Source organism: Salmo salar, chromosome 25 (assembly GCF_965601325.2).
Source record: "Salmo salar chromosome 25, fSalSal1, whole genome shotgun sequence".
In the NCBI taxonomy this organism is placed as follows: Eukaryota; Metazoa; Chordata; class Actinopteri; order Salmoniformes; family Salmonidae; genus Salmo; species Salmo salar.
In genome coordinates, this window is record NC_138315.1 from 29,312,593 (window position 1) to 29,335,164 (window position 22,572).

A 22,572-nucleotide genomic window follows, 5' to 3' on the forward strand; every position below is an offset into this window, starting at 1 on the left:
AGCCACTGCTCCAAAACCGCCATACAAAACCCAGACTGCGGTTTGCAACTGCACATGGGGACAAAGTTCGTACTTTTTGGAGAAATGTCCTCTGATCTGATGAAACAAAAATAGAACTGTTTGGCCATAATGACCATTGTTATGTTTGGAGGAAAAAGGAGGGAGGCTTGCAAGCCGAAGAACACCATCCAAACCGTGAAGCACGGAGGTGGCAGCATCATGTTGTAGGGGTGCTTTGCTGCAGGAGGGACTGGTGCACTTCACAAAATAGATGGCATCATGAGGGTGGAAAATTATGTGGATATATTGAAGTAACATCTCAAGACATCAGTCAGGAAGTTAAAGCTTGGTCGCAAATGGGTCTTCCAAATGGACAATGACCCCAAGCATACTTCCAAAGTTGTGGCAAAATGGCTTAAGGACAACAAAGTCAAGGTATTGGAGTGGCCATCACAAAGCCATGACCTCAATCTTATAGAAAATCTGTGGGCAGAACTGAAAAAGTGTGTGCGAGCAAGGAGACCTACAAACCAAGGCCAATATTCACCCAACTTATTGTAGTAAGCTTGTGTAAGGCTACGCAAAACGTTTGACCCAAGTTAAACAATTTAAAGGCAATGCTACCAAATACTAATTGAGTGTATGTAAACTTCTGACCCACTGGGAATGTGATGAAAGAAATAAAAGCTGAAATAAATCATTCTCTACTATTATTCTGACATTTCACATTCTTAAAATAAAGTGGTGATCCTAACTGACCTAAGACAGGGAAATCTTACTAGGATTAAATGTCAGGAATTGTGAAAAACTGAGTTTAAATGTATTTGGCTAAGGTGTATGTAAACTTCCCACTTCAGGGGGTACCGGTACTGAGTCAGTGTGTGGGGGTACAGGTTAGTTGAGTGTGCGGGGGTTAGTTGAGTGTGCGGGGGTACAAGTTAGTTGAGGTAATTTGTACATGTACAGTAGGTAGGGGTGAAGTGACTATGCATAGATAATAAACAGCGAGTAGCAGCAGTGTACAAAACAAATGGGGGGGGGGGGGGGGGGGGGGTCAATGTAAATAGTCCAGTGGCCATTTGATTAATTGTTCAGCAGTCTTATGGCTTGGGGGTAGAAGCTGTTAAGGAGCCTTTTGGTCCTAGACTTGGCGCTCCGGTACCGCTTGCTGTGCGGTAGCAGAGAAAACAGTCTATGACTTGGGTGACTGGAGTCTCTACAATTTTATGGGCCTTCCTCTGACACCGCCTAGTATATAGGTCCTGGATGGCAGGAAGCTTGGCCCCAGTGATGTACTGGACCGTTCGCACTACCCTCTGTAGCGCCTTACGGTCAGATGCCGAGCAGTTGCCATACCAGGCGGTGATGTAACCGGTCAGGATGCTCACGATGGTGCAGCTGTAGAACTTTGAGGATCTGAGGACCCATGCCAAATCTTTTCAGTCTCCTGATGGGGAAAAGGTTTTGTCGTGCCCTCTTCACATCTGTCTTGGTGTGTCTGGACCATGATAGTACGTTGGTGATGTTGACACCAAGGAATTTGAAAAACTCTCGACCCGCTCCACTACAGCCCCGTTGATGTTAATGGGGGCCTGTTTGGCCGTCTTTCCTGTAGTCCACGATCAGCAAGTCTTGCTCACATTGAGGGAGAGGTTGCTGTCCTGGCACCACACTGCCAGTTCTCTGACCTCCTCCCTATAGGCCGTCTCATCGTTGTCGGTGATCAGGCTTACCACTGTCGGTCGTCAGCAAACTTAATGATGGTGTTGGAGTCGTGTTTGACCACGCAGTTGTGGGTGAACAGGGAGTACAGGACTAAGTACACACCCCTGAGTGGCCCCAGTGTTGAGGATCAGCGTGGCAGACGTGTTGTTGCCCACCCTTACCACCTGGGGGCGGCCCGTCAGGAAGTCCAGGATCCAGTTGCAGAGGGAGGCGCCATCCCAGGGTCCTTAGCTCAGTGATGAGTTTCGTAGGCACTATGGTGTTGCACGCTGAGCTGTAGTCAATGAACAGCATTCTTACATCTGTGGATCTGTATCCGGGAGGATGCTGTTGATGTGAGCCATGACCAGCCTTTCAAAACACTTCATGGCTACCGACGTGAGTGCTACGGGGCGGTAGTCATTTAGGCAGGTTACCTTAGCTTCCTTGAGCACAGGGACTATGGTGGTCGGCTTGAAACATGTCGGTATTATAGACTCGGTCAGGGAGAGGGTGAACATGTCAGTGAAGACACCCAGCAGCTGGTCCGCGCATGCTTTGAATACGCTTCCTGGTGATCCGTCTCACGCTCCTAATTGAACCTCTCTCTCTCTCCTTTTCTGTTTCCTTATCGTCTTTCTCTGTGTTTAATCTTTCCATATACCAGGGAGGGCAGGCCTTTCTCTCTGCTATGGAGACGACCTTTCAGCTCCAGATACACAGCAGGCCCATAGTAGGTAGAAGGCATTCCATGACCTTGGCTCCTGACTCCCTCCCTCCCTCCCTGAAACAATGTGTTGTCTGGTGTATGTTAGATGTTATTGTTCTGTGAACACTCATATTAAGCATAGCTTTTTACAACCCCTCATGAAGAGTCATGTGATATGTTTTATGGCTATTATATTTCAAGTGGCTAGTGTGTCGATCTGAAAACCACTACACTGCACTGCAGCTAGCACAGCAGCACAAGCTAACACAATAGAGTAACAAGCAAGCAGGCCAACAGTCACAGTAAAAGCTGCCTGCCTGAATAATAAGAGAACAAAAGCAGCAAAACAAAATCAGCAAACTCAATGACAACAACAGCTGACAGCTCTAAACTGCCTCCATCCCATTAACTTCAAAATAAGACATTTTATTCCACAACTGCCAAAGTTCTATCTAGACAACAAAGAGCCTTTATCCTCTTTCAACCATGATGCAGGCCAGGAACAGAACGATCCTAAAAATAAAGCCTTCCTTTTCATGTGTTCCTGGTGCAGACATGGAGAACATTGTCTATTTCCTGTTTTGACAGCAATATGAAAAGCCACAAATTCAAATGAGATTATCTGCCAGTGTCTCCATGGCGTCTGATAACATTCCTGTCTAGTGGTGTAAAACACATACCCTGGTGCGGTCACTGTGGTGCTCACATCACATTATACTCAGACACACGCCACGCCACGGACTCACGTTAACCTACATCAGCTACCCTCCACCGAGGGTATTTTACATCCTCCCCCTTCAGATGTAGCATTTATATAACTGATTCAATGAATCACTTATTAACTCAGCTTAAATTCAATGAATCACTTATTAACTCAGGTTAAATGATATGACCGTAACCCCACATGAATGCGTGTGGGTTTGTTCTTCTGTGTGTGTCTGTCAGAGATATGACTAATGAATCTCCCTCAGTTGCACGGTGGTGTGAGCACAGAGGAAGAGATTAGAGACAGAGAGTACCGAGTCGGTCGCAGGTTGATGATGCGTACAGCAGGCAGTAAAGAACCAGGCTAGCACTGATATGATGACCTTCTCCCCATCTCGCTCGGTCTCTCTTTCGCACTCTCCCTGTCTCTCTCTACCATCTTCCTCCCCCATCTCTCTCTTTGTCGCTCTCCCTCTCCCCTTCTTTCTCTATGTCTCCCTCTGTCTCTCGATAGCTAGATAGAGCGGGAGTGGAGAGAGATAAAATGAAACAAGTAGTGTCGTGCACCATTCCAATATGTGATCTGAGCGCATTGCACAAACACAGAGACACGATATGCTATTGCTCTGCGGTCCTGCCTGGAGGTTGGAAGCGGTGACATCAGCCCATTGAGAGGCGTCTGTGATGCGTGAAGCCTGACAAGCGTGTCTGTCCTGGGAAACAGTTGGGATCAAACACCTGAGTGTAAACAAGCCCTGGTCCAAATCAGACTACTGCCAACCTTCTGTGCTGCTTATCAAATATCAACTGACATCTAATATACTTAACTCTTCACTGAACCAATACTGCCGCCTTTATAGGGATAACTGTGCAAACAACTTTATAAACCACTGATATTCAGCAACTCTTAGAAACGCCTACATTTTCTTTCTAATCATTGAAAACAAAATGTGCTTCTCACTCAACACAGTCACCTGTTAACTGTAGGTTCAAGTCTTACCTGAGGTTTAAGGAGGTGAGTGACTGTAGGCTGATGATGGTGTCAGGAATGGTCTTGATACAGTTGTGATAGAGGTTCAGCGTTTCCAAGGCAACCAGGTGACACACCTCTAAGGGGACCTCCGCCAAACGATTCCTCGACAGGTCTGAGAGAGAGAGAGAGAGAGAGAGAGAGAGAGAGAGAGAGAGAGAGAGAGAGAGAGAGAGAGAGAGAGAGAGAGAGAGAAAATGGGAAGAGACAGATATCACCTGTAGTTATATACTAGTGCCACTAGGTGTCTCTCTCCCTGGCCCAGGACCTCCCCTCCACACAACCCAGTTCAGCCAAGCTATCCAAAGCCTACAGGCTAACACAATAATTCCTGTACTGGCTCCCAGCAGCAAATAACAACATTGATATCAGCTGAGGCCATAATAACAATTAGCCACTGTGTTCAGATTAGCTCCACTCCACTCCTGCCTACTGTTCCAAGGTGATTTAGTGAATTCAACTGGGATGACCTAAAGCACTCAGTCAATATAGAAGCCTGTGTTACATTATGGACACCACAGGGGAAGGAAGTTCTGTTAAAAACACTCAGAGACAAAAGGCTACTCATAGTTGATCTTCCGCTCTAACAAAACAGCTTCAGTGTGACTCAAAGCCCTGCTAGCACTAGTAGCACTGACTGGAAATAATGACTAAGGCCTGGAAAAAACATCACGGTGTGTGTGCACATATGTACTATGTATTTAGAAAGACCAAATACCCACAGTGGTGTCAGTATCATGTAGCATCACCATGACCCCCATCCTACTATGCAGCATGACAGTCAGCATCACTATGACCCCCATCCTACTATGCAGCATGAGTCAGCAACACTATGACCCCCATCCTACTATGCAGCATGACAGTCAGCATCACCATGACCCCCATCCTACTATGCAGCATGACAGTCAGCAACACCATGACCCCCATCCTACTATGCAGCATGAGTCAGCAACACTATGACCCCCATCCTACTATGCAGCATGAGTCAGCAACACTATGACCCCCATCCTACTATGCAGCATGAGTCAGCATCACTATGACCCCCATCCTACTATGCAGCATGAGTCAGCAACACTATGACCCCCATCCTACTATGCAGCATGAGTCAGCAACACTATGACCCCCATCCTACTATGCAGCATGAGTCAGCAACACTATGACCCCCATCCTACTATGCAGCATGACAGTCAGCATCACTATGACCCCCATCCTTCTATGCAGCATGAGTCAGCAACACTATGACCCCCATCCTACTATGCAGCATGAGTCAGCAACACTATGACCCCCATCCTACTATGCAGCATGACAGTCAGCATCACCATGACCCCCATCCTACTATGCAGCATGAGTCAGCATCACCATGACCCCCATCCTACTATGCAGCATGACAGTCAGCATCACCACGACCCCCATCCTACTATGCAGCATGACAGTCAGCATCACCACGACCCCCATCCTACTATGCAGCATGACAGTCAGCATCACTATGACCCCCATCCTACTATGCAGCATGAGTCAGCAACACTATGACCCCCATTCTACTATGCAGCATGAGTCAGCATCACTATGACCCCCATCCTACTATGCAGCATGAGTCAGCAACACTATGACCCCCATCCTACTATGCAGCATGACAGTCAGCATCACTATGACCCCCATCCTTCTATGCAGCATGAGTCAGCAACACTATGACCCCCATCCTACTATGCAGCATGAGTCAGCAACACTATGACCCCCATCCTACTATGCAGCATGACAGTCAGCATCACTATGACCCCCATCCTACTATGTAGCATGACAGTCAGCATCACCATGACCCCCATCCTACTATGCAGCATGACAGTCAGCATCACCATGACCCCCATCCTACTATGCAGCATGAGTCAGCATCACTATGACCCCCATCCTACTATGCAGCATGACAGTCAGCATCACCATGACCCCCATCCTACTATGCAGCATGAGTCAGCATCACCATGACCCCCATCCTACTATGCAGCATGAGTCAGCAACACTATGACCCCCATCCTACTATGCAGCATGACAGTCAGCATCACTATGACCCCCATCCTACTATGCAGCATGACAGTCAGCATCACCATCACCCCATCCTACTATGCAGCATGACAGTCAGCATCACTATGACCCCCATCCTACTATGCAACATGAGTCAGCATCACCATGACCCCCATCCTACTATGCAGCATGACAGTCAGCATCACCATGACCCCCATCCTACTATGCAGCATGACAGTCAGCATCACCATGACCCCCATCCTACTATGCAGCATGACAGTCAGCATCACTATGACCCCCATCCTACTATGCAGCATGACAGTCAGCATCACCATGACCCCCATCCTACTATGCAGCATGACAGTCAGCATCACCATGACCCCCATCCTACTATGCAGCATGACAGTCAGCATCACCATGACCCCCATCCTACTATGCAGCATGACAGTCAGCATCACCATGACCCCCATCCTACTATGCAGCATGACAGTCAGCATCACTATGACCCCCATCCTACTATGCAGCATGACAGTCAGCATCACTATGACCCCCATCCTACTATGCAGCATGACAGTCAGCATCACTATGACCCCCATCCTACTATGCAGCATGACAGACCGATTAAGGCTCAAACTGAGACACATAAATGTGTGCATGCGTGACATTCCATGCAAGGAGACAACCATGTGACTGTGACAAAGTTAAGACCAGCATATCCTGCATCTCGCTGCAATTCACTCTGGTTAGTTTATCTTCAGATTAGGCTAGTTCAGATAGCTTCCATGACAACCCAGACTGTCTGGAGGATGAAGACCTCTAGTATTAGGAGTAGTGTCCTCCTCCTGTCACACACATAATCTTCTCTCTGTGCTACTCTTCTAAAGCTGTGTCCATTCCCCTGCACTGACTCCAGCCAGACTGAAGTGTTGATCCAGAAAGCAAAAGAAGTTTACAGCCCTCTTAACCCCCCCCCCCCCCTTTCCCTCCTTCGCTCTTTTACAGCCCTCTAAGTGCCTCATATTTCCACTGTACAGCAGCTGAACCACATCTCCCTCAGAAGTGGAGGAGAAATAATATCCCTCCTCCCTCTCCATCGCTTTCCAAGCTCTCCCTCGCTGTCCCAACAGAGTTAGCCATCAACTCTCAGGAGCACTCACTCACTCAGCACGTAGACTAAATACATAGACACAGCTAGGGGTCTAGTTAGTTTAGAGTCATACCTATATACTTACGCGCACCCACAAACATCTGAGAAACCTATTCATACAAGCATGCACACACAGAGGGCCATCAGTCAATGCAGAGCATGCTGGGAAGGGAACTCCACCAGACCCAGTACAGGAAGTGAAGGGAACAACAATCCCCATGGGACAGATTCAAAAAAGGAAAGGGTCACCCATTTTAATTGGATTTTTGATGTTCTAATTTTTGTTGGGTTTTTGAGCTAGTGCCCAATAGATTCCCATTCACTCCTTGAAGGAGAGTGCTCCTTGTCCCAGAAATCACCCAGAATGCACTGTGTGGTCCATTGACGGCTGTCACGGATGCCATTGTGAATGTTAGACTCCACTCTGTAAGGCACATCGATCTGCAGGTTGAACATGATGAGATTGTAGACTCCTAAATAATCCTTGATAATGCCATTTATTTAGGTGATTTTACAGCCAACTATCTACGGTACATGCTGATATTGTCTTTGGTATTATTGTGTGAAGCCCATAGAACGAGCATTGCATTATGGATTTTGTAATAGTCTTGAGCTGCAACAGATTTCCACAACGATTTTCCATGTCGCTACCTATAAATATATAAATAAATACACACACACCATATATATATATATAAATAAATAAATAAATAAATAAATAAATAAGAGGAGTACCATATGCCATTGCCAAACCAAAAAACATTCCCCTTCACACACACACACACACACACACACACACACACACACACACACACACACACACACACACACACACACACACACACACACACACACACACACACACACACACACACACACACACAGTGCATGCTCAAGGGTGAGATGTGTCAGTATTCTACCCCACTGCCCTTTACATGACCCTAAAGTGCTGGGAACCACACACCAATGTTAGGGATGTGAACGTTTCAATTAAATTGGAATCCTTAACGTTAAGAAGATCCCCAACCAAAAATCATTTTTTCCCCCATAAAATTAAAAAGAGACATTTCTAAAATGTTCAACTTCATATTCATCATTTCTAGCACCACCCAAACAGCAGCATGTGAAAATAGTGCGTTTCTATGTTTTGTAGTCAAAAAGATAACGAGGAAGATAAGTGTTTCCAGTGACATCAACCAATCAGTAGACAATTAGTAGGCATTATTGGTTAAAATCACGATGCACACTGATGATGTCATTGAAAACACTTCTCTTCCTCTATCTTTTTTTTCAAGAAAACATAGAAATGCGCCATTTTCATACAGTATGTCGATGTTGGGCTGGAGATGACGAATATGAAGTTGAACAATTTTGAAATGTCCCTTTAAAAATCACAATGCAGTCATCACAAAAAAATTTAAATAAATAAAACCAGAGAGGACGAGGCAAACTTTAGGATACTTTGGTGAATTTGTGAGGGATACAAGACAAGACATGGCGAGATACAGCATTCCATTGAGAGATGCAGCTTTTTATTGCCGATAGATAGGCCTAGTACACGGTTCAGACTCGGTCTGCCTGGTGGCTGACCTGCTTATACTGTGCCCTTCCCCTCTCTCTCCCCGTCCCTCGCTAGCTCGCTGTGAAAGATGGAAGTGTTTGTGTTCTCGGAAGTACGGCAACTAATCAGTCTCCTCCGTTCTAAAAATACTGAATCTTAGGAGTCGATTCCTAAGGGAATTGAATTATGACACTCTGAAATGGGAGTCGACGTGCAGTCGAGGTACAGGTTATTTTGTTAAGTCTCCACCACTAAGTCATCGTCGTTAACAGCTGGAAAAATGGCAGAGAAAGGCAAGCGACAGCAGACAAGTCCTATATGGCGGTACTTTAGAAGTTAAATGAGAAGGAAACGCACATTTTGCGAGGTGGAATTGTGGTACAGTAATGGTAGTACAGCAGCAATGCTGAACCATCTGAAAGGGACAAACTGAGACCCAAACCGTTGCTGGCAGCTGCTTGGTGAATTCCCATGGAATTTTATGAATTTTTCTTATTGTAAAAAAAATAGCACAATAATTCCACACACAGGGTTGAGTCTGCAGGGCCATTTTAGCTGATTCTAACAGGCTGTATCCAGATCAGAGTGATGAAGACAATGTACAGTTGATATAAAGTGAGTCGTTTGTTTTTTAAAAAGTAACCAAAAAAAGAAAAACAAGGCAGACAAAAACACAAGTAAAGGTTACGAGAATGAAATATGGCCAAAAGTTTGAGAAACTGCTAGTGTCATGTTTTCAGTTTTGGTGCCAACCTTCCAGAGGCGCAAACGCTTAGTCAAAGCTGTCCCCTATTGCCTCTTACCATTGTAAAGGAAGCAGTAGTAAGTAAAGTGCAGTGAGGAGGGTAAGTTCATATAGTACCTCCTGAATACTCTTCTGAACAGGACTAGTAAATCACCTAAATGGCTTTGATGTTCACCCGAGTCCTGTATAGTTCTTGACAACAGCTTAGAATAGACATCAACAGCAACACCAAGAACACCAGAATAATTGTGGGTTACGCAGCAATGTTTATAATGCTTACAAAGCGTGAGGAAAAAAACAACCTCTCTGACTCACACTCATGTGACTGGAGAAACACGCCTTGAACATGCACACAACTCATCCTCTTAAGGCTGCCCGATGCTAAAGGTGCTATGAGAGACAATTCTATCCCTAACCTCTTCAGACAATCCAGTGTCACATTTGAGATTTACTGGAAAGGAGGTTAAACTCACACAGTTCCCATCCCACCAAAGCAGGAACTATGTCCTCCTTACCCAAATAAGCTTAGCAAACTCAAAGCTTTATATTTATTTTTTTACAAATATGAGAACTAGGATGTGTGTGTAGGCCTCGCGGATGTCATGTTTTCAATAGCAATCAACACTGAAGAGCTGAGCATTGAATACAGGTCATTTCCATGTAAAAAGGACCCAAGAGCATCCACATGTAAAGTTCATAGGAGGATGTCAAATGAAAGCTAAGAGTCTTTTCATTCCTTTTTTATTATTATTAAGGCATATATAGATTTTTCTACCATTACTATCCCCCCCAACAAAACAAATAAGCAAAGGCTTTGATTTCTGGTCAAACAGATGGAAAAGGGGTCTTAGAAAACATCTACCAGAAAAAGTCTTAAAAAAGATATTTGAAAAAAAATAATGTTGAATTAATATCAACACATTTAGTTTGAGACATTTTTTGCTGCTGAAATCCCATTACCAAAACCCACATATCCTTAAGATAGTTTCTAATTCCTCTCCCTCATGAGGAGGAAGTATAATGTAATTCACAGAAGTAACAAGTAAAGGTAGACCTATCAAATAGTTTGTGTTTTTACTAGTGATGCACCAATGTGACATTTTTGGCCGATACCGATATCCGATATTTTCCTTGCCAAAAAAAACCTGATGCCGATACTTAAAATTGTAGCAGTCTTTTAAGCATTCTAGTACAGTTAAATAGTTCCCCCCCCCACACACACACACACACACACACACACACACACACACACACACACACACACACACACACCACAGCGGTCTAAGGCACTGCATCTCAGTGCAAGAGGTGTCACTACAGTCCCTGGTTCGAATCCAGGCTGTATCACATCCGGCCATGGTTGGGACTCCCATAGGGCAGCGCACAATTGGCCCAGCGTCGTCCGGGTTTGGCTTGGGTAGGCCGTCATTGTAAAAAATAATTTGATCTTAACGGACTTGCTTAGTTAAATAAAAGGTTACACACACAAAAAAATATGTTATTTTGTTGGCATTAACATATGTTCCCCATTACCAGTAAAACATAATCAAAACATGAACCTATTTCTTTCACTTACTTGCTATGTTGTTTCGTTGTTCAGTGGTTTCATTCTCAACTAGGATTTCTATGGAACGCCGTTTGGGTCTTTGCATGTCAAAAAATATTCTATTTAACATGTCAAATAGCACTATTTGACGGGTCAAATAAGTTTGTTGACCAATCAGGACCTGAATATGACTGCACCTCACAATAATTTTACGCGTTCATAATTTTTTTACGTAGTTATTACACATTGATTACACGTATTTCATATGTCATAACGATTCATTGATACGTATGCTATGATGCTGGTAAAGTTGTCTCGCGCACCTACAGTGCTGGTCATTAAAAAAAAGTTAGCTAGCTCATGGATGCAAACCCTGTTCAGTGTTCAAACAATTTATAAGAAAGTTCTTATTTGATTTAATGGTGGTCGGACCCATCATTTTGAAGGCAAACCAAACTCCACTATTGTGCCTAATCCTTATTGTGGCTAGCTTCATAACACATAACCCGGTCAGGTCGAGCATCACTAGCCAGATGAAGCTAGCTGGCTGTTATAACGTTAGCTTTGGGCAACAGGGTTAAGTAGCTGGCTGCTATTTATTTTCATGAACTGAAGTTCAATTTCAATAGGCGAACAACAAGTGGCAACCTTGCTAATACTTACTCACAAGGATTCCTAAAATCCTTGCTAAGAATAATGAAAAAGACTGCAGTTTCTACTTGTTTTCAAGCTTGTTGTATTTGTATTGGGGCTAGCTAGGTACCAAGCTAAAGCTAGCTACCCCAGAAGTTACGGCCGAACAAATTATGCTTTATTACCAATGCGGTATTGTAAACACATCGTGAGATTTGACCAAATATGTAGTTACTGCGTTTTGCCTTTGTATGGCAGTATAAATGTCCTGTACTGAAATCTACTGAACTGTACTCCACTGTGCTGTACTGTGCTTTCCAAACTTGTGAAACATAGACATCTATCTGATTGGTTCAGATTTGGTCTGGACCAACCAAATTTGGTCTTGTTTGGGGGCAGAGCTTATTAAAATAATAGCCAGTGTGTAGAATAATATGCAAATCTGCAAAGGAGGATATCGAATATTTCTGCCTTTGTGTCCCTATTTACTGTAGGATGCATCACCATGAAGAGAACGACAATCATATCCATAATTATGCATTTCTGTGTAGTACAGATCAGGGACCCATGATGAAATTCCTTTACTGCAATTCCGTTACCAGGTGTAAATCCACTTCATTTACTGTAGTTCACCAAGAGAGATTTTCAAAGTGTGATGTCATAGCTGACACCCATTCTTTCTGCAGACATTGTTAAATCTTAATTCGGGAGATATTTTGTAAAACATGGACACAAAAAAAAAAAACAGAGGGAGATTTTACCGAAATTCTGTTACCAAACTTTGCATCTGCACAGTTCTTCCAGTAAATGTGTTTTGTTTTCAACTGCTGCTGCTGCTGCTACTACTAGGGCACGGGACTGGGTGTGTGTGTGTGTGTGTGTGTGTGTGTGTGTGTGTGTGTGTGTGTGTGTGTGTGTGTTTCTGATAAAAGGGTTAGACACGGGAATTTCTCACTGTATGGTGCGAGACCCTGTCATTAGGACCTTGTTTACACCCCCGCCCCAGACGTACAACGACCCGCCCCACAATCATTTGGGCACAACCATATATTAGGTGACTCGTCACAGGGGGGAACCTGAATTACATGTTTTTCAGACTAAATTGCAGCTCTGTATAAACTGTTTCTCCTGCACATGACCTCTGTGGAATAAACAATATGACAGACAGTATGAAAAGGGGAGCACATATGAAGTCACTGTACTCCGCTTGTGTCAACCAACCTCAATCATAAGCATGGCATTCCACCTACACAACATAACATTTCCTCCAAACCCCTCAACACTACTACAACCTACTAACACTATGACTGCAGCATGAGGGCCTACCTTTCAACAGTGTGACAAGCCTCAACCACTTACACACAATATCTTAGGGCTGGGAATTGCCAAGACACAATATTATCACGATACTCAAGATTCTACATATATGCATTGCGATTCGATACTGTGATTTTATTGCGATTTGATGTTCCAAATATATTGCTTACCATGTGTGTATTGCAGAGGAACAAGAGGGAGCCATGAGAAAACAAGTTTTGATCCGTCATGGAAATAAGTGCTGAAAACAAAATTGGCTCCTTATTTAAAAAGCTGGAGAACAAGCTATGAACGAAAGATTTTGGTGCAGGTACTGCCTAGTAGCGCAAAAATAATATTGCCAAAATGATACATTGTCAAAAATAATATCCTGATATGTAACTGTATGGATTTTCCCATCACTACTGTATCTCCCAGCTCCAAACTCTATACTTCTCCAGAAGGTCTCAAAACATATGTTTACACTGTCGTGGAAGGCTTAGGACTGAGTCATGGTCCCCCTACTCTACTGAAAATGTAAACCTCACATCAGTTCCACCACTTTGTTACCGACACTGCGACAAAATGGCCACCACAGGCACATCAAACAACGTCTAGAGCCTAGATGCCTTAAAAAGGCCTGTCAGTTGGCTCCAGTGTCTTCAGAGGCAGAGAAAGTGAGTTTCTGTTCTGCTCCGCCGTTCATGTGGTGCCAGTCCACCGGACTAGTGGTGGCACAGGGGCACAGGTTAGCTCATAACTCACTGGTAAACAAAGGTAGCATTGAGCTGGTTGTCATGGCAGCAGAAATGGCTGAGGCCAGTGATGTTTATGATTCCTGATAAACATTCTCAGGAATACCACATACCAAAGACTGACGTGGGAGAGTGTTAAGAAGAGTTACAGATAGGACAGGGCCTTCCTCCTACTCTCTGACTTGGCTGTGTATCCATAGAGGGCTGCGTGTTCATTATCAGTTCCAGTATGCTCTCAGGACATCCCTCAGCGGCAGGGTTCACTACAGACAGGAACAGACAGGAACGAAAGACATAAACAAGACATGGCGTGACCTTGGCCCTCGCTAGCTCCCTCACACACACAGTCTCACTCTGTTCTCCCCCTCTTTCATTTGGTCTTTATCTCCCTCACTCTTCATATGACTGTGTGGGTCCAACACCATACCCTGACATGGGCCTCCTCCTACAGTGTATCAGCCCTCCCAGGGTTTTCCCATCCTGAGGCCAGCTTCCAAGGAATCCCTCCAAATGAACACTACAACTGAATCAAAACCACAGTGGAATTTAAGAGAATGAGCATGAGAGAAAACCTGCTGACTCTCTTTCTCTCTCTCTCACTCACACACACCCCTGTATCCACATCAACGCTCCCCCACATGACATGAGTCTGACCTCACAGACCAATCACCTGATAGAGTGTGTGACTAAAACAGGAAGACACAGGACGTGTCCATCCATCAGTGTCAACCCTCAACTCTGCTTGTCAGGGGGAAGGAAGGACGCTCCAATGAAACAGCTCAAAAAACACACGCCTTCTGCCATGACTGCAGTCTAATGATTTCTAGTGGGTATTCTGATAATTCATTGTTTCCCTGTTGCTGTGTAGAAGCATCATTGTCAATCAGATGATATCCAGCATCTTAAGGGAGTTAGGGTCTATATCAAGCCTAACAGATTCCACAGCACTCTAAATCACTGCTGCTCTCAATTCCCTCTGCTGGAGGGCCCACTCACTTAAAGACTGTTTCTCTCTCTCTCTCTTTGAGTCCCACTCCAGTCTGGTAGAGGAACAGGCTGGTCATTGAAATCAGCTGAAAGGCTAACATTATCTCAACTGTGGGCCCACTATAGCCCTCACTGGACTCACTGAGGAATCTGGAGAATCAGGAGCACATGGGTTTTCTATAATAATGGGGCCAATTGTGTGACATTGGGATCAACATTTCAAAATGGTTTGAAACAAAAATAAAAAGGATTTTCATGTAGTTCAACATGTGTACTTAAGAGGAATAAATGTGTAAATTTGCATATATTCACATAACTCCACCTACAATATAGGCCTTTCCCCCGTTAAGCAGGGTTCATTGAGACATTGGCAAGTCCAGTTCAAGGACTTTTTGAAGGACCTTAATGTTACACAATTGTATAATTTATATAATTGTACATATAGGGCCTAATATAATCCCCCCCCCCCCCCCCCCCCCAAAAACAACATGCAAAAAGTGTCAAAAATTAAGGCCATTACCATTAAGAATAATTACATTTTTGGGGGGCCTTGCCAATGCATTGCTATTAGGGATGCACAATATATCGGTGAACATATCGGAATCGGACAATATTGGCTAAAAATGCCAACATCGGTATCGGCCAACGTCTAGTTTAACGCTGATGTGAAAAACAGATGTCAAAGCTGACGTGCATACCTATACAACGTAGGTACATGCTGTAATGACGCCACGTTAAATTTTGCACTACACATGCAACACAGTATTCCTAACCTAGCCCACAATGTCTGCTGTGTGGACTGAGCAGTCAACAAGTCGAGCAGTCATTTGAAAGAGTAAGACATTTCAAAGACGAAATCCATTAAAGCCAAGATAATGGAATTCAATGCCCTTGACAATCAACCGTTCTCCCATGAAACTGAATGAGATTATATGGTTGCCATGCAGATGCTGCATGGAGATTTCACCGGTAAAACTTAAATAATTATCGCTCACGAATGACAGTGAGAAAATGGAAGGGGGAGCAGAATGGGATACGGTTGTTTAGCTTTGGAAAAGTCACACCCCCCCCCCCCCCCCCCGGGCGGGAAACCTTTCTGGGTTGCCGCTATACATCGAACCAAGGCACTCAATAACCATGCACTTTCTGGGTTGCCTCTTCAGCATCTGATCCCGTTAGCGGGATCAAAATCCAGCGAAAAATCATATTGCCAATTAGCATTAAAAAAAAATCATAATTAAAAAAAAATAATAATAATATATATATTTTTTTTTTATAGATACACCTCTCCTGAATCGACCCACGTCGTCCGATTTCAAAAAGGTTTTACAGGAAAAGCAAATCATTAGATTATATTAGATGAGCCCATCGTAAAAAGCAGCTTCATAGCCATTTTCCGACCAACCACTTGCATCACATATAATCAAAAAACAGCTAAATGCAGCACTAACCTTTTACAAACTTCATCAGATGGCACCCCTAGGACATCATGTTATACAATGCATGCATTCTTTTGTTCAATAAAGGTCATATTTATATATAAAAACAGCATTTTACATCTCTGTCTGACGTTGACTACATAATTTCCCCTCAAAAGCGTCCCGGTAAACAATGCTACATTTCAATAAATTACTATACTATAACGATTTTTTAAATGTATATTGTCAATCTAACATTTATAGATGAATATCTCTTGAGAACACCCGTCATACCAGATTTTAAATTAACTTTACTGGGTAATCACACTTTGCGATAAAAGGAGATGCGATACTCAGAAAATGAGCTAATATACAGAGCTCGGCGCCATCTTGGAAGCAATAGAATGTACCATCTCATCTTGTATAATATTGTCAATAATCGCCTACCTTTAGTTGTCTTCATCAGAAAGCATCCCAGGTCCACAACAGATGTATTTTCGGTCAAAAAGTCCATACTTCACGTTCCATTAACCTGATGTTGGTAGCGTGTCCTATGGCTCTCTCGAAGCGCAGCTCTGAAGTTCAGAATAAATGCAATGCTCGCGCATGTAGGTTCGTTCAAACATGTCAAACGTTGTATAAAATAAATCTTCAGGGCCTCTAACACCAAGAGAGCCAATAAGATTCGAGGGGGATGATGTCATGGCCTTTAAAACCGTATCCAAAGGTGGGGGCAGACATGGCCGCCGGCGTCATAATGGTGATGGCCCATCCCCTGTGACCAATTTCAAACTCGTGTCATTCACTGAGTTTTGACTCTATAAGGCTCAAACCACTGTGAAAGGACTGGCGACATCTAGTGGAAGCAATAGGAAGTGCTCAGTGAACCATTGCTCACGGTGTGATTAATAGGCAAAGTGATGAAGTCGAGTCCACAATTCAGAATTACACTTCCTGTTTCAATCGGTCTCGGGGTTTTGACTGCCATATGAGTTCTGTTATACTCACAGACACCATTCAAACAGTTTTAGAAACTTTAGAGTGTTTTCTATCCATATATAATAAGTATATGCATGCCCTATCTTCTGAGTTTGATTAGTAGGCCGTTGAAAATGGGAACGATTTTTTTTCAAAATGCGCTGTGGCGCCCCCTATCCTACGGTATCCTCAAGAGGTTAAGATAGCTGAAGTTTTTAGTGAAGAAAACCCAACCACGGATTAAGTCCAAATCACACGGGTAGTGTTTAATTTTATTTTTTTATGCGCATGAATGAGTGTGTTTACGCTGGAAATAGAATGGATGGGAGTGAATAAGAGAAAACAAATGGCCGTGAGCATCAACTGCGTCACGAGCTGAATTGTGTTTCGGAATTATATATCACATTGTCAATGTCATTCCTTGTCGGTATCACTGTTGCTGACAGACAATTTGATTGATACATTTCAAAGTGCATGGTTATTGAGTGCCTTGGTTCAAATTAATCAAATCTGGTCTAGAGTTTGTGTGGGTCAATTCAATTGTAGAAAGGGAATTCAAGGAATTGTTCTTACTTAGCTACAGTTGAAGTCAGAAGTTTACATACATTTAGGTTGGAGTCATTAAAACTCGTTTTTCAACCACTCCACACATTTCTTGTTAACAAACTATAGTTTTGGCTATTCGGTTAGGACATCTACTTTGTTCATGACACAAGTCATTTTTCCAACAATTGTTTACAGACAGAGTATTTCACTGTATCACAATTCCAGTGGGTCAGAAGTTTACATTCACTAAGTTGACTGTGCCTTTAAACAGCTTGGAAAACTCCAGAAAATGATGTCATGGCTTTATAAAGTTCTGATAGGCTAATTGACATCATTTGAGTCAATTGGCGGTGTACCTGTGGATATATTTCAAGGCCTACCTTCAAACTCAGTGCCTCTTTGCTTGACATCGTGGGAAAAACAAAAGAAATCAGCCAAGACCTCAGAAAAAAAATTGTAGACCTCCACAAGTCTGGTTCATCCTTGGGAGCAATTTCCAAATGCCTGTACAAACAATAGTACGCAAGTATAAACACCATGGGACCACGCAGCCATCATACCACTTAGGAAAGAGACATGTTCTCTCTCCTAGAGATGAACGTACTTTGGTGCGAAAAGTGCAAATCAATCCCAGAACAACAGCAAAGGACCTTGTGAAGATGCTGGAGGAAATGGGTACAAAAGCATCTATATCCACAGTAAAATGAGTCTTATATCGACATAACCTGAAAGACCGCTCAGCAAGGAAGAAGTCACTGCTCCAAAACCGCCATAAAAAAGCCAGACTACGGTTTGCAACTGCACATGGGGACAAAGATCGTACTTTTTGGGGAAATGTCCTCTGGTCTGATGAAACAAAAATAGAACTGTTTGGCCATAATGACCATCGTTATGTTTGGAGGAAAAAGGGGGAGGCTTGCAAGCCAAAGAACACCATCCCAACCAAGAAGCACGGGGGTGGCAGCATCATGTTGTGGGGGTGCTTTGCTGCAGGAGGGACTGGTGCACTTCACAAAATAGATGGCATCATGAGGCTGGAAAATTATGTGGATATATTGAAGCAACATCAAGACATCAGTCAGGAAGTTAAAGCTTTGTCTCAAATGGGTCTTCCAAATGGACATTGACCCCAAGCATACTTCCAAAGTTGTGGCAAAATGGCTTAAGGACAACAAAGTCAAGGTATTGGAGTGGCCATCACAAAGCCCTGACCTCGATCCCTTAGAACATTTTTGGGAAGAACTGAAAAAGCATGTGCGAGCAAGGAGGCCTTCACACCTGACTCAGTTACACCAGCTCTGTCAGTAGGAAGGGGCCAAAATTCACCCAACTTATTGTGGGAAGTTTGTGGACGTCTACCCACTGTAGACTTCCCACTGTAGCTCAGTTGGTAGAGCATGGCGCTTGCAATGCCAGGGTTGTGGGTTCGTTTCCCACGGGGGGCCAGTATGTAAAAAAATGTATGTACTCTACTGTAAGTCGCTCTGGATAAGAGCGTCTGCTAAATGACTAAAATGTAAATGTAAATGTTGGGCGATGTTGGCTTTCGCCGACTGGTCGAGCACCGGTACACACTACCAAGTGCGCTATTTTTAAAATGTTGCCCTACCGGAGTTACACAGTAATAGCGTCACTGCTATTAGCTTCACAACATACATACTATTGTACGCCATTTGGGTCTTTGCGTGTCAAAGAAGATACAGTAGCACTGTCAAAGCTGTACAAAAAAGTCTGCAAACAAGCAAACACCGGCCACGAAAGATGTGTTTACAATACCGCGTTGGTAATAAAGCATAATTTGTTCGACCGCAACTTCTGGGGTAGCTAGCTTTAGCTTGGTACCTAGATAGCACCAATTCAACCAGCCTGAAAACAATGACCAGTAGAAACTGCAGTCATTTTCATTATTATTAGCAATGATTTAGGAATCTGTGTAAGTATTAGCTAGGTTAGTTATTAACTTGTTGTTCGCCTATTGAAATTGAACTTCAGTTCATGAAAATAAATCGCAGCCAGCTACTTAACCCTGTTGCCCAAAGCTAACGTTATAAGCAGCCAGTTTGCTTCATCTGGCTAGTGAGGCTCGACCTGACCTGGTTATGTGTTGTGAAGCTTGCCACAATATGAATTAGGCACAATAGTGGAATTTGCAGTTTGCCTTCAAAATAAAAAAAGTATGTCATTGACAGTGCTGCAACTGAATACAAATAGTAGAATTACGCCACACTTTTATTGAGAAGGCTAACAGAAAATCCACTATTGTGGCTAATCCTTATTGTGGCTAGCTTCACATAGATGAGTCCGACCACCATTAAATCAAATAATAACTGTCTGATAAATTAGGGTTATTGTAGATGATGACACCTAGCTATACAGTTAGCTAGCTAACTATAGCTACAGAAACAGATTGTCGCTTTGCTATGTTTTTGGGGAGGAACTTTTATATGCATCCATGAGCTAGCTAGCTTTTTTTTTAATGATCAGCACTGTAGGTGCGCGAGACAACTTTACCAGCACCATAGCATACGTATCAATGAATCGTTGTGACATGAAGTACAAATGATAGTTATTACACAATGTAAAAAATTCATGAACGCATTAAATTATGTGACGTGCAGTCATATTCAGGTCCTGATTGGTCAACAAGCTTATTTGACACATCAAATAGTGTTCTCCTGGTCATTGTTTTCTTTTTGACATGCAAAGACCCAAACGGCGTTCCATAGCAAAGACCTAAACGGCGTTCCATATGAATCCTGTTTGAGAATGAAACGACTGAACAAATGAACAACACAGCAAGTAAGTGAAAGAACCAGGTTTTGATTCTGTTTTACTGGTTATGGGGACATACGTAAATGCCAACAAAATAACTTTTGGTCAGTGTGGTGTGTAACTTTTATTTAACTAGGCAAGTCAGTTAAGAACAAATTCTTATTTACAATGACGGCCTACCCCGGCCAAACCCAGACGACTCTGGGCCAATTGTGCGCCGCCCTATGGGACTCCCAATCACGGTCGGATGTGATACAGCCTGGATTCGAACCAGGGACTGTAGTGACGCCTCTTGCACGGAGATGCCGTGCCTTAGACCGCTGCCTCCATGTGTGTGTGTTAACTATTTAACTGTACTAGAATGCTTAAAAAGCCGCTAAAATTTATCGGTATCATTTTTTTTGCCACGGAAAATTTTGGATATCAGTATCGGCTAAAATGTCACATCGGTGCATCACTAATTGATATTCAAATTATTATTACATTCTAAAATATGTGAGAACAATATGGACATTGCCTGACTAAATAGATTGGATGTTTGCATGATGAGTATTTAAAACGTAATAAAATGTATGCACTCTACTGTAAGTCGCTCTGGATAAGAGCGTCTGCTAAATGACTAAAATGTAAATGTAAATGATTTTTCTGTAGCCCATGTGGCCGACGCAGGGAAACATAATAAAGCCATGAATATTAGTGGTAGCATGAATCTTACCATTTTAATCTCACCATCGTTGTTTTTATAATGAGAAAGTTACCAAAAACCAGGTTCCTTTTTAATGTTATTTCATTACTAGATCATATTGTCAATAAGCCCACTGGGCTATGTAATTTGTTGTCACTATATCCAGAATAATTATTAGGAATAGTGTTGGGTGTTGCGCAATAGTCTAGCCTACACAACTGCACACAGTAGACATCTGAAAACATGATACACATTACTTGATGCTTTTCTGTTATATCTAACGAGACCCTGCTGTAAATCAACAGACGATCAACATCAATTCGCTAGGGATATTAGATCGAACGTGGATACAGGCACAACGGTCTTCACCAGCATAACGAATGACACCAAAATATTCTGGACATTCCTCGCGAACACCCTTTTTCTAGCACTTCGCTATGTGATGCAAAAGCCCATCACAACAGCTGTTCATCACTTGACTGTCATTCAGAAAATTCCTTCCAGGATCAGATGATGATGTGTGAAACTGTCAAGGCGTAATTAATCAGCTGGACACCAAATGCACAGCCAACAAGTATTATGCATAATTATTGAAGAACCATGTTAATGACAGTATCGATTTAGGTTAAGTATCAAGGTAAGGTGACTCTTTCAGTTAGAAGCATTTGATTTTGTGTGCCCATGAAAACAGTTTTCACCCCGTAACATAAGACACAAAATGTTACGGAGTTACACTGCATTTCTGAGATCCCTATACATAAAACTGTCCAACAGCTAGATCCAGGATTCTTACAGGGTTTAAGTTTAATGTCTCATTTAACGATAACTTACACTGCCATACATGCAAGGACAGAAAACGAAATATTTTATGTTACAAGATTTTGGACAAATCCATCGAGACACCAACCATGATAAAGGGTTAAACATGAATTGTATAGAATATAGCTATGATCTTATAGCTATGATCCACCTTATCTTAATGTAAGACATGAAACAAATTGGTAGATTATCATCAATGACTTAACAGCTGTAACAAGTTATACAGCATAGGAAATCCTCACTTGTATCCTAGCTTATAGAAAAGACCCACACACACACACACACAAATCTCTGCATCTCACTGATAATATTTGTTCACACAGTTTCTTTGATATAGACTAATACACCTATCGTTTATAGTATGCACCATGTGTATGAGTTGTCCAACAGGGCAGTCCCATGGGACCCAACTCACATGGCTGAGTAGAGAACTAAAACTCCCTGTACTGCTGTTGTGTTTAACTGCTCTGTTCCAGCTGCATCCTCAGGCCCTGCAGGAAGAGGCCTATCCCTCTAGCTC

General features: G+C 43.0%; 1 protein-coding gene across 6 annotated transcripts in view; it reads right to left on the reverse strand.

Annotated features, from left to right (window-relative positions):
* LOC106586495 (leucine-rich repeat and calponin homology domain-containing protein 1) overlaps positions 1 to 22,572 on the reverse strand; it is a 106,005-nt gene that overhangs the window by 55,932 nt on the left and 27,501 nt on the right. For all 6 annotated transcript variants that reach the window (XM_014173867.3, XM_014173865.3, XM_014173864.3 and 3 more), the window contains exon 2: positions 4,119 to 4,263. In XM_014173867.3, coding sequence (XP_014029342.2) covers positions 4,119 to 4,263 — 145 coding nt within the window. The remainder of the gene's footprint in view (positions 1 to 4,118; positions 4,264 to 22,572) is intronic.